General features: G+C 40.3%; 1 protein-coding gene across 1 annotated transcript in view; it reads left to right on the top strand.

The window, feature by feature from the left end:
* The window catches only part of btbd7 (BTB (POZ) domain containing 7), a 66,370-nt gene extending 55,539 nt beyond the window's left edge, over positions 1 to 10,831 (top strand). The window contains exons 7-11 of the mRNA XM_055185421.2: positions 4,266 to 4,409; positions 4,978 to 5,167; positions 5,641 to 5,819; positions 6,628 to 7,035; positions 7,120 to 10,831. Of these exons, the coding sequence (XP_055041396.1) occupies positions 4,266 to 4,409; positions 4,978 to 5,167; positions 5,641 to 5,819; positions 6,628 to 7,035; positions 7,120 to 7,767 (1,569 nt within the window). The 3' untranslated portion in view covers positions 7,768 to 10,831. The remainder of the gene's footprint in view (positions 1 to 4,265; positions 4,410 to 4,977; positions 5,168 to 5,640; positions 5,820 to 6,627; positions 7,036 to 7,119) is intronic.
* The last annotated feature ends 1,292 nt before the right edge of the window (positions 10,832 to 12,123 follow it).

Raw genomic sequence — 12,123 nt, 5'->3', positions numbered from 1 at the left:
TTTGACATCTTAGCAAAAGGAAAAAACACCAACATTTAAAAATGCATGATAAAAAGGTGTCATTGCTCTGCAATCAAAAAATGTGGCTATAATGGAAGTCAATGGGGCAAAAACAGCCACTAACAATAAATGAGGGAGAAAAAAATTTGAACTGATGCTACACAAAAACTAAAAATGCTTCAAAGGCAATGTTTTTACCAATATTTGGCATGCCCAAGACTGTGAAAAAGGTTTAAAAAAAATCCAGTTTACAATCAGTTTTTATATTGAAAATCTGTCATTTTGTGTGTGTTTTTTCCCCAAATCAGTGACACACCTTATAAACTTGGCAATTAAAGGGTTAAAATCATGGAATTTTTTGGAAGATTTGGTAGTTTTGATCAGTACTGAGGTTGATTAACAGATTTATGTAAAAAAATTTGGAAAAAATATTCATCTGATACATTTTTATAGCCGTTGAATTTAGTGGATGTTTTCATCCACTAACAACACGAAAGGGTAGTAAATTTGAACAAGGCACAAGGGTTAAAGAAGTATCGGATTCTTAACCAATATGAAATTTAACTAATATGACAGAGACGGGCATCTGTATATAAAATAAAACGGACTGAAGATCAAGTGATTGACGTTTGGACTTTTCATTACATTTACGTGACGTTTACATTAGGCATTAAGCAGACGCTTTCATATAGAGATTTAAAAAGTGAGAAAGGAAAGCTTGACGATTTGTCATAACTAGGGCTGGGTATCGATTCAGATGTTCCAGATCGATTCGATTTCGATTCACAAGCTATCAATTCAATTTCGATTCTCTGTTCGATTTACGATTCCGATTCTTGGATCGATTTTTATATTTGATTCTCGATTCAACTCAATGAATATAGATTTAATACAAATACTATATTTATAAAAAAAGAACAGTGAACATAAGTTTACAAGTGAGTTATTCATCAAAAGAAGTTAATAGCCACAAACCTGTATATTAAACTCTTTTAAATTAGGTACACTTGGTTACATTAAAACAGAACCCATCTCTAATTTTCAAATGCATACAATTATGTTAAATACAATACAATTTTGATGCAAGATGAAAAATGAATGCTGAAAAAAGTGAGAACAGTCACATTCCTTGATCAAACAGGTTATTTCATTTTTTTTAAATAGATTCGTGGCCTGTGAGAATCAATTTTGAATCGACCACGTTTAAAAAAACGATTAATCGAAAAAAAAAAATTTTGCACAGCCCTAGTCATAACGTGCATCTTCTTTTATATATAAAAAATAAGTATGCTATAATAATGTATAGTATAATGTATATAATAATAATAATAATATAGATCGTGTATAATAATATATATAATACAGAAAATATTATAATATAAAATATAATCATGTAAATTTTATATATTAACATTATTATACACATAATCAGTGTTAGGGTAACATACAGTTGTGTTCAAAATTATTCAACCCCAACTGAAATTGATTGTTTTAGCCGGTTTGACATTGATTTTGATCATTCAGTCATCCTGCTTAAAATTACATCAAAGAGGCATGTGTAGGTCAGACAAATATAACATAACATTTATAATGAAATAACCACAAATGTCTTTTCTGTGCTCACATCATTATCAGTTTTATTCAACCTCCAAGTGACATTCAATTTTAGTACTTAGTACAACATCCTTTTACAGTTAAAACAGCTTTTAAACGTGAAGCATAGCTTGACACAAGTGTCTTGCAGCGATCTACGGGTATCTTGGCCCATTCATCATGGGCAAAAGCCTCCAGTTCAGTCACATTCTTAGGCTTGCGCACTGCAACTGCTTTCTTTAAGTCCCACCAGAGGTTCTCAATCGGATTTAAGTCTGGTGACTGCGATGGCCACTTCAAAATGTTCCAGCCTTTTTTCTGCAACCATGCTCTAGTGGATTTGGAGGTATGCTTGGGATCATTGTCCTGTTGAAAGGTCCAACGTCTCCCAAGCCTCAGGTTTGTGACGGACTGCAACACATTGTCATCCAATATCTCCTGGTACTGAAGAGAATTCATGGTACCTTGCACACGCTGAAGTTTCCCTGTACCTGCAGAAGCAAAACAGCCCCAAAGCATGATTGACCTCCCGCCATGCTTCACAGTAGGCAAGGTGTTCTTTTCTTCATAGGCCTTGTTCTTCCTCCTCCAAACATAGCGTTGATCCATGGGCCCAAACAGTTCTAATTTGGTTTCATCAGTCCACAGAACACTATCCCAAAACTTCTGTGGTTTGTCCACATGACTTTTGGCATACTGCAATCGACTCTTCTTATTCTTTGGAGACAGCAAGGGGGTGCGCCTGGGAGTTCTGGCATGGAGGCCTTCAGTACGCAGGGTGCGCCGTATTGTCTGAGTAGAAACTTCAGTACCCACATCTGACAAATCTTTTCTCAGTTCCTCAGCAGTCACACGGGGACTTTTTTCCACTCTACGCTTCAGATAGCGCACAGCAGTCGCAGTTAGCATCTTTTTTCTGCCACGACCAGGAAGCGTTTCAACAGTGCCCTTTGCCTTGAATTTGCGAATGATGCTTCCTATGGTGTCTCTTGGTATGTTTAACATCTTTGCAATTTTCTTATAGCCATTGCCCTTCCTGTGAAGATTAATCACCTCTTCTCTTGTCTTCCTGGACCATTCTCTTGACTTCACCATGTTTGTAACCACACCAGTAAATGTTTAGAAGGAGCTGAGTATCACAGTCATTTTAAAGCTGCCTAATTGGTGCTTATTAGGCTTTATTGCTGTTCCCTGACATCCACAGGTGTTATCAATACCTGATTGAAAACACTTCAATGAACCTCTGTTCTTCAGAGTGGTAGTTCTTTAAGGGGTTGAATAATTGTGTCAATGAAGAATTCACAAAAGAAACATTTACTACTATATTACAAAACCAATTGATGTCATTTTAGTTGCATATGGTTCTTTAAGAAGTCCTTGTAGGATTTCATTCTGAATACAATTACAAATGTACACTAAATTCCCTAAAACCCTTAACAGCATTGGGGGGTTGAATAATTTTGAACACAACTGTATTACAAGTAACGCGCATTACATAATAATATTACTTTTCTGAAGTAACGAGTAAAGTAACACATTACTTTATAAATGTACACATTAATATTTGAGTTACTTTTTTAAAAAAGTAATGCGAGTTACTTTTCAGTTTAATTAATTCAATAAAAAAATAATGTACTGAATTAAACTGAACAAATTAACGTAGAATTACGCACTCTGTGCGCCTGAGCGGCAACAGTTTGAGTCAGAAATGGAGATAGCTTGAGATTTTTGCGAGCATAAAAACACCTGCAAGGCCTGAAAGAGATCAAGCCTCAGTCAAGTAAGAAAAAGTAACGCGGAAGTAACTTAAAAGTAACGTAAGCATTACTTTTCATAAAAAGTAACAAAGTAACGCAATTAGTTACTTTTTTGAGGAGTAACTTAATATTGTAATGCATTACTTTAAAAAGTAACTTTCCCCAACACTGCACATTATAATTACAGCCTAGTATTTGATTATAGACTACATGATTACTGCGTACGAGTGGTTTTAGGTTTTCTTTAATTTTACATTTAGAAAAAATTTTAATACAAACGTTTTTGTTGAATCACGATTTGTTTGTGAAAACATCCGTACGCATATCTCGCGCACAAATTTGTGCATTCGCATGCCTAATGAATGAGACCCATTGTTTTGAAGATCTGGCCATTTTAAGAGTGACTTTTTTTGTAAGGTTTATATTGGAGCATGAAGGGGCAGCCACACTAGATGTTACGGATGCATAATTGCTTTAGAGCTCAACATTGCTTCTCCCAAAGTTTATAGTTTAAGGGCATGTTTAATTTAAAGTTTTAATGGTGCTTTTTTTAGGTTTACGTTCTTTTAAACTTGTTATATAGAACAGGATTATTTAAACAACCAAAATGAGTTTCTACCAGATGAATCTGTGACTAAACGTTAATAGACAAGCATCTGTTCACCAAATCATTACAGTGTACCAAACTTAGAAACTCAAGTATTATCATCATGTCCTTATGTTCCATTTAATAACATTCATGGCGGGTACACAATATTGTGAATAAAAATGACAGAAAGATGATTTTAGTACATACTTGTTTCTCAGTACTGCACAGAATGAAATTTGCACTAATGTATACGTTTTAGTTTTTTGCCTGTTTTTCGAAAGCTCACTCCACGTATGAATAATGCCGTTCTCCTTTGCCTTTAACAGATGAAGAGGGGACTGATCAGCACTCCTCCATCTGATATGCTGCCCACAGCAGAGGGAGGCAAAGCCAACGCCTGGCTCAGGCAGAAGAGCGCTGGCATTTATGTTCGCCCACGCCTTTTTTCTCCTTACGTGGAGGAGGCCAAGGTAGGTTCCACCGACTCACCTCACACACGCACCAGGGTGTCCGAGGTACACGCTTCCCTCGAGGCAAAGAGGAGACCATGAGACACGGTTTTATGGAGGGACATTTGTTCCTCAGCCAAAATACAAACAGTAGGGTCATTCTGCAAAACAGGTGCCGTCTGTGTCCCTAATTAACATGTGTAAATAATGACTAACAGTGAATAGATGACACCAACTGTTATTATGTGCTGTTGTTGTTGGCATTTTTCTAAATACATAAACAAAACAGTATCTCACAATATATTTTTCTTATGCTTTCTATAAGAGGATGCCTGTGTTTGTCATGAAATTATGGTCTTGTGTTGTCAACCCTGTTATTATGATTTTCTTTAGTTAACATACCACAAACATTTTTGTTGATCTACCAACTTTTTTAACAATTCTAACAAACACCTCGATATCTTAAGCAGAAGACTAAAATAACTAAAAATGTCAACCCTGTTATGTAATGAAATGCATAGATGTATTCTAGCATATATATTTTCTCAATTTTTACAATTTACCACTTTTAAAAATATATTTTTGTTAGGCCGTTCTGGATGAGATGATGGTTGAGCAGACCGATTTGGTCAGGCTGCGTATGGTGCGCATGTCCAACGTACCCGACACGCTCTACATGGTCAACAATGCCGTCCCCCAGTGCTGTCACATGATCAACCACCAGCAAATGGCTGGCAGCCAAACAGCTCCACCGTCTGTGGTTGCTAATGAGATACCAGGTGGGTTAAGCGTTTATTCATAGCTTGTAATGATACATTGTTTTAGCCAATCTACAATTTTAAGACCCTCAGTCTTTGGAGAATATATTATGCAGTACTTCGATTCCCACTTAATTGTGGCAATTGCCTCTCACATATTGGATCTGCTGAAATATTCAATAGGAAGCAGTTGCGATTCTCATAAATTACATTAGCAGATAATAATTGCTCAATTTAACAGTGATGTGGGTTTTTTTTTAGATGAATTTCAGTGATGTTTTCTGTAAATATATTGTGTGTGGGAACATTGACAAGGCATGTTGGCAAGCTTTGCAATGCTGTGGGTGTTACACAAAACATTCATCATAGATAAAAACACTACATCTGTCTCTGTATGTGGGCATACACACTTGTGTCATGATCTTTTTTAACCGGTTATGTACTTCGCATGTACTCGTGTAACTGAAGTCATCTGTTTTTGCCGTTTCCTGCAGTGCCCAGGTTGGCAGTAGTGAAGGAAATGATCCGTAGGCTGCAGGAGCTGCGTCACACAGACCAGGTGCAGCGGGCATATGCTCTGAACTGCGGTGAAGGGGCCACCGTCAGCTACGAGCTGCAGATACGTGTGCTCAGAGAGTTCGGACTACCTGACGGGGCCGCAGAACTCCTACAGGTAACCCAGCACATCCTGTTTGCGTGGATGCTGACATGTGTTGCTATGGCAACCACAGATCTCACTCTTTCTGATCATCAGGTAGTTTTACCAGAGCTTTGATGTTTGTATGTTCTTTTCCAATGATTGTTTTAGCCATAAACATTTTAAGGAAAATCTTGCATATGTGCTTGCACATTTCAGGTTTAAGTAGGTTTAGCAGTGGCGGCTCGTGACTGCTCATCCGAGGGGCGCAAATTCAAAATATGTGTTCGGAGTGTCATGTGTGTTGCTCGTATTTTCAAAATATGTGTTTGTTGCGTCATGTGAACCATGTGCATCACATGTTTTGTCAAAATAAGTGTGTGCTGCACACGCTTCAAAACCGTTTATGATTAAAGAGACGCTCACGTTCACAAAATACATGCAAGACACTCCCTTAACAGTAAACTCTGATTACGCATGAGATTGTGCGAGTATCTGGCAAACGCGAGGGTAACCCTTTAGACGCGTCTGCAGCAGACACTTATTTTGACAAGACACGCGATGCACATAGGATCACTCGACGCGCAGAAACCATATTTTAACATTACGAACGGGCTACATACATGTTGTGACGAAAAAAGTAGTCACCGGCCGCCACTGATGTTTCGCTTCATTTCCTGCGATTTAGACTAGTCAATGTGTTTTGACACTGTACACTTGGTTTTGAAGTGCTTTGAGCTCAAAATGGTGTGTATAAAAGGGATATTTCGGCAGTTTAAATATTCCTTAGCAGGTGGCCAACAGCATCTGATTTTTAAAGCCCTTAAACTATGCTGTGTTTCAGAATCCGCACAAGTTCTTTCCAGAAGAGCGTTTCGGAGATGAGAGTCCAGTGCTGGCTCTGCGCCAGTCGGGTCGCTGTCGGGTCAACAGTACACCAGCTGTGGAGAGCATGTTCACTGACCTGGAGTCACTGGTGGGCTTCCATCCTCCACTGCCCCCACCGCCGCCACCCTACCATCCTCCTTCCATCCCGGGCCACAGCCAGCAGCAGTTTAAAGCAGGCTGGAGACCTCGGGTTCCTAGCCAGGCTCCATCCAGATCTTTCTCCTACCCCTGCAATCATGCACTCCTCCACAGGCAGCCCTCTTCAAAAATGGCCAGCCCAGTTTACCCACCAGGAACCAAGCCGTTGCCTCCAGACTGCACCAATGCGCCGGGAGGAAGAAGTCTTCATCCTGATAAGCAAATGGTAATTTTTCCTATTAAAATTTGTGTTGATAATAGTATTGTAAAGGATGGTGATAATAGTTATACTATATCTAAATTATTCCAGCAAAATATGGAACCCGTCATGCCAGACATCGCCATGGGAGTATCTGCGATGAGCCTAAAAGAGCGTCGCCTTCCCGAGGTCTCCATGGAGGTGGAAAGTCACGAATCCCACCCCCACATGTCCACGGCTCCGCCCGCATCCCACGGCTACTCCAGCCGGCACCCGCACTCCTCCCGCAAACGTCACGCGGCCGAGCCCAAGCCCGACGGCCCGCAGCCCGACTTCCCTGATCTCTACGAGTTCCCAGGTCGCCACGTGCCTCCCTACAGCGGACCGGACCTCTACATCCACAGTCGTCAGGCAGGCAGCGGGCCGCCGCCTCCGGCTTACTCCGAGGCTTCCGATTCTCTCCGCCTGGATGTGCTGGAACAACCTCCACAGAGACTAGACTTGGCGATCGTCTCGCAAGCAGCTGTCGCACAGGGTGCGCAGAGGTCACGAGCCACGAACGAGACGGATCTCACCTGTGGACTCGGCCCTTCGACAGAACAATACGAGGAGTGGCCTACGAATCGCAGGCCGGCCCCCGAGGGGATAGGGCTGGTGTTAGGAGGAAACGTAGGGACTGGGGAAGACGGAGGGTTGGGGGCTCGAGACCGTAGGTCACCCAACAAACCCGAATACCCGTACAGGAAGTCCGCTCTCTGACGCCTGATCAAAATACGAGGGGTTGTGCTAACAGAGACTAGTATGGACTGATATATAAATGCTAAGTGTAAGCTAACAGGTGAGGCACCAGCAGTCCTGCACTTTGTGTTATCTCACAGCGATGAATGGCCACAAGCTATGTGGGTGGCTGAAGGATGTCACATAAGCTGCTTCAGGTTTTTGAACCGCGTACGAGGAGAGCTTGGTTTGATTGTGTGCACCATAAAGAGGAAACATCCAAAACCATGAAATTCCATTTAAACTGCCCTGAATAGTAGCCATCCATCCCCTAGTCACTATACGTATAGATCACTGTCCTGCCTATCTTGACAATCCTGACAGATTTTGCTCTTTGGGTTTGCATATTAATGTACACTCACCACAGTATGTTCCTTTTACTTTCATTCGCCCAACACTGGCAGAGCCAACTAGGATGACTGGGAAATTATATATGTATCTACACGCACAGATTTATCTTTCCTTAGAAGTAAATTGGAAAATATGAAGGCAATAAGTTACAAACTCATTACTTTCTCTAGTCCTTGACAAACGCTGCCCCCCCTCTCCTTTTTTTGAGAGAAGAGTGGCAGTAATAGCTTGCGTAATCCGCACCATTCCCTGGCTTTTACATTAGCCTGCGCAATTTAAGAACCAAGATGGAACATAAAAGGGAAAACAAATAAAATCCCCTGTCTCCTACGGGGCAGCTTGTCAGGCATAACAATAGCTTAGATGCGTCATCGAATTTTATTGTGCTCCACAACCCGGATCTATGGAGTCAATCCTGTGTGTATTTAACTTTAAAAACTGTCGGTCCCGTCAAACGAAATTCGGCCCCCTCGGTTGTCTTTTGAGATGCATCTTATTCAATCAAGCTCGATCAAACCAACCTCAGTCCTCTGGATGTCAGCAGGCGCAAGAATTTATTTGCTCTAGTCAATGAGTTATACGAGCAGGTGACCAACAATTATGCTTAAAAACTGGCTTGGGGAAAATTTGAACATCGAGGGATTTCTTTTCTTATTTTATGATTTTAGATAACACTTCACAAAACAATACACTGCTGCACTGCTGTTTTAAGCTTTATTTTACTCCGAATCAGAAAGACCCGTGTTGCTGTGCAATAGCGCAGGTGTTTATTTTAATATTAATTACGCTTTCTGCTTATAAAATAAAAAAATTCTCAAATGACCGTGCTGACGCAGCAAATATGCAGGCTTAAGCTAATGAACAATACGTCACGGTACTGTATTCTCAAAATATACAATTATATAAGATCATTGGACCTTAAATCATCTGTTTCGTGGAGCACAGAACACCTTTTGTCGGTTTGAAAGCACAAAATAGTAAGAATGTCAGATTTTTCCAAATTAAGCTGGGATGGGAAGACAGGTATCTATAAAGCTGATCTTAGTAGATTGAATGAAAACTTTATTTTAGTTTATGACATGTTTATCACGAATGTCATTTATTGTTCTCGATACCCCAGGCACTTTGAACAGCAGAAATGGCCTTAAGAATAGTAAAAGAAGGGGTTAAACCGCTATATATCTGCAGTGATGACCTCCATTTTGTATCACACACGGTCTTCTGTGCCAGAGAGAGACTCTCTACCTCCGACCAACCCGATTTTCGCTTTCTCCTTTATATTCTTTTCAAATTATTCAGACCTCACCTTGAACATTTACCATTGAGGGATCGAAGCCAACAGCTGGAAATCACATTTTCACTTAGATTTCCATGAAGTCTCGCTGTGTTTTTCGATTGAAGAATCAACCCCGCAGTCGAGACGTTCAAATAAAGAGTGACGTTTTAAGAGGAATGTGAGGAGTGATGGCTGTACCTCACGCAAATTATACGTCCCATTTTGCTACGGTAATTTGCGGTAACTAAATCTACAATTGACGTACGTATTATTAATGGCAGGAAATTATTATTTAGCATTTATCCGTGTTCGTTGCTCAGTCATTTTAGCTGTGACAGTATATATTCATGTCTGATGCTGATGTAGTAGTGCAATGCACTAAACACGCAATCAGGGTCACAATATTGTACCTTTTTTGTCGGTGGGGTGGCACACGAAGGTTTAGTTTTTTACCTTTACAAAACAAAATAATACAATGTTGGGGTACATTTCTGTGCCTTAAAGGGATAGTTCACCCAAAAATGAAAATTGTGTTATCATTTACTCAATTATATGTTATTACAAACCTGCATACATTTCTTTGTTCTGATGGACGCGGGGGAGGATATTTTGGGAAATGTTTGTAACCAAACCGTTTGTGGACCCTACTTACTTTCATAGTATTCTTTGTTCCTACTGTGGAAGTGAATGGGGTAGCGGTTTTGTTGCAAACATTTCTCGGGGTGTATTCCTTTGTGTTGGTCAGAACGGGGAGATTTATGCAGGTTTGTAACACAAACTCACAAGAGTGAGTAAATGATTACAGAATTTTCATTTTTTGGTGAACTATCCCTTTAAGGGACCTATTGTGTACCTTTAAAGGTACATTTAAATGTTTTGTACCCCTAACATTTACTTGGTATAACTTTGGTCCTTAAAAGGTAGACAATAGGTCTTTAAGGGTATAATAAACATTTCAATGTGTTGAATACCCATAAAGGTACAAAAATTAACCCTTTGAGGGTACCACCCGTGACAGAAAGTGTGCTGAACCTGTAACACTGGTTCCAGCCTGTTAAACCTGACGGAGTCATGAACCCTACAGCTATACTATGTAGTCCCATAAGGGGGTCAGATTCATAATTAGATGCGGTGTAGATTCCGGCAGGGGTACATGCAGTCTTCTTGCAGGGTTGAAGTCATCTGAAACGAACCGTATAGATACACAGGAGGCTTTTTAGGAAAATGCGTATATGTGTATATATAGTCATGCAGATCTGTGAATGTCAGGCAGGTACATCTGATACAAGATTCTTGCAAATAATTTCATCTGCATATAAATAATATGCATAATGCGCAGCCTACTTAAATCTTCCCGATTAAAAAACGTATTTACTAACCACTTGTTTTACGAATAACAAGTTTATCCCAGATCAGTTTTAGTGGGTCCTGCAGGTTTCACGTCAGCATGACAGTAAAGACTCAATGTAGCTGACACACAGGAGCCGGTTTACCGGCAGCTCACGTTTCCTTTTGATGTGTCAGAAACTCGCGTCTAAAGCTCATTCAAATTGTCAGTGTTTCAGGTTTGTACTTCAGTATTATGCGCCAGCAGTTATGAGCAGCCAACCCTGCCGTAGGTCTGTACTGATGTTATTTTGAAGTGGGTCCACTGTGGTCTGCTGAGAAGAACCCTCAGTATGACATTTTTTCCCTGTTGCATATTAGTTTTGATTTTCCAGTCTATTACGTTGTCTATAACTACAAGCATCACATTATTGGCACCAGCACTTCCCTTCGAGGCAGCCGGGAGGAGATTCGAAAGTCTGTTATGTCATTTTAGTGAATCGCAATCGCTGCATAACCGTGACCCGAAACTGACAGATGGACGTTTAGGCCCACTGCTGCTACTCTGAGGTTTTTCTGCCAGCGCGGAGCGTTTCTTGACGTCTGCGAAGGATAGACCCAGCCATGCCTTAATCTAAAGGGGAGGTTAGGAAAACTCCTTGGATCGCCTCTGCTATACTCAGGCCATATTTAAATCTAGAAATCATTTATTGGACGTTACACAACAGCAAACGCATCATCGAGTCATATGAGGGATATTTTTCTGCAAAGTTAGCTAAAAGTCAATGGTATTTTTTCGTATTTGAGATGCACGCTGACCTCGTAATTAATATCATAAATGCTTTTTTGTGGTGTCCGAGGGTTAGAGAATGAATTGCGATTGACCCGGAAGATGAGCTTAAAGTGTTTAGTCTGTCCTGTATGACTTCAACATTTTCATTGCTTCAAAGAATGATGGGTTGTTTTGGAGGGAATGAATTTGGCCACCATACTTGACATCTTATGCCAAGGAGTAAAAGCTAGTAGAGATGAAGGTACCCATTGCACTAAAATTTGACTTTTAAATGGTAATGTGTACAATGTGTTTTGTTAAAGAGCGCCCTCTGTTGGCTTTATTGATTTTTATTTTTTATTTTGACTGAAAGTTGTGTCTGTTCAGCGCTAGATTCACTTTTATACGATTCATTCCTAATCCTTTTAAGTATTATATTTGCATGGCATTGCATTATTTATCTCCAAAGTGCCGCAAGGCTGAACGAACGAAGGTTTGCGTTTGGATGTGTGAAGGGCAAGGGAAGTTCTGTCTGCAGACGTATAAATCAAGATCTCCAGGTTCTCTCTTGTGCTATCTCTCTTATAAGGAGATGATTTAGTGCCTTCCCTGC

The sequence above is a fragment of the Misgurnus anguillicaudatus genome, chromosome 18 (assembly GCF_027580225.2).
Source record: "Misgurnus anguillicaudatus chromosome 18, ASM2758022v2, whole genome shotgun sequence".
NCBI classification, from domain to species: Eukaryota; Metazoa; Chordata; class Actinopteri; order Cypriniformes; family Cobitidae; genus Misgurnus; species Misgurnus anguillicaudatus.
The sequence above is the reverse complement of the archived record's forward strand: the minus strand, read 5'-3'. Positions and strand labels throughout refer to the sequence as shown.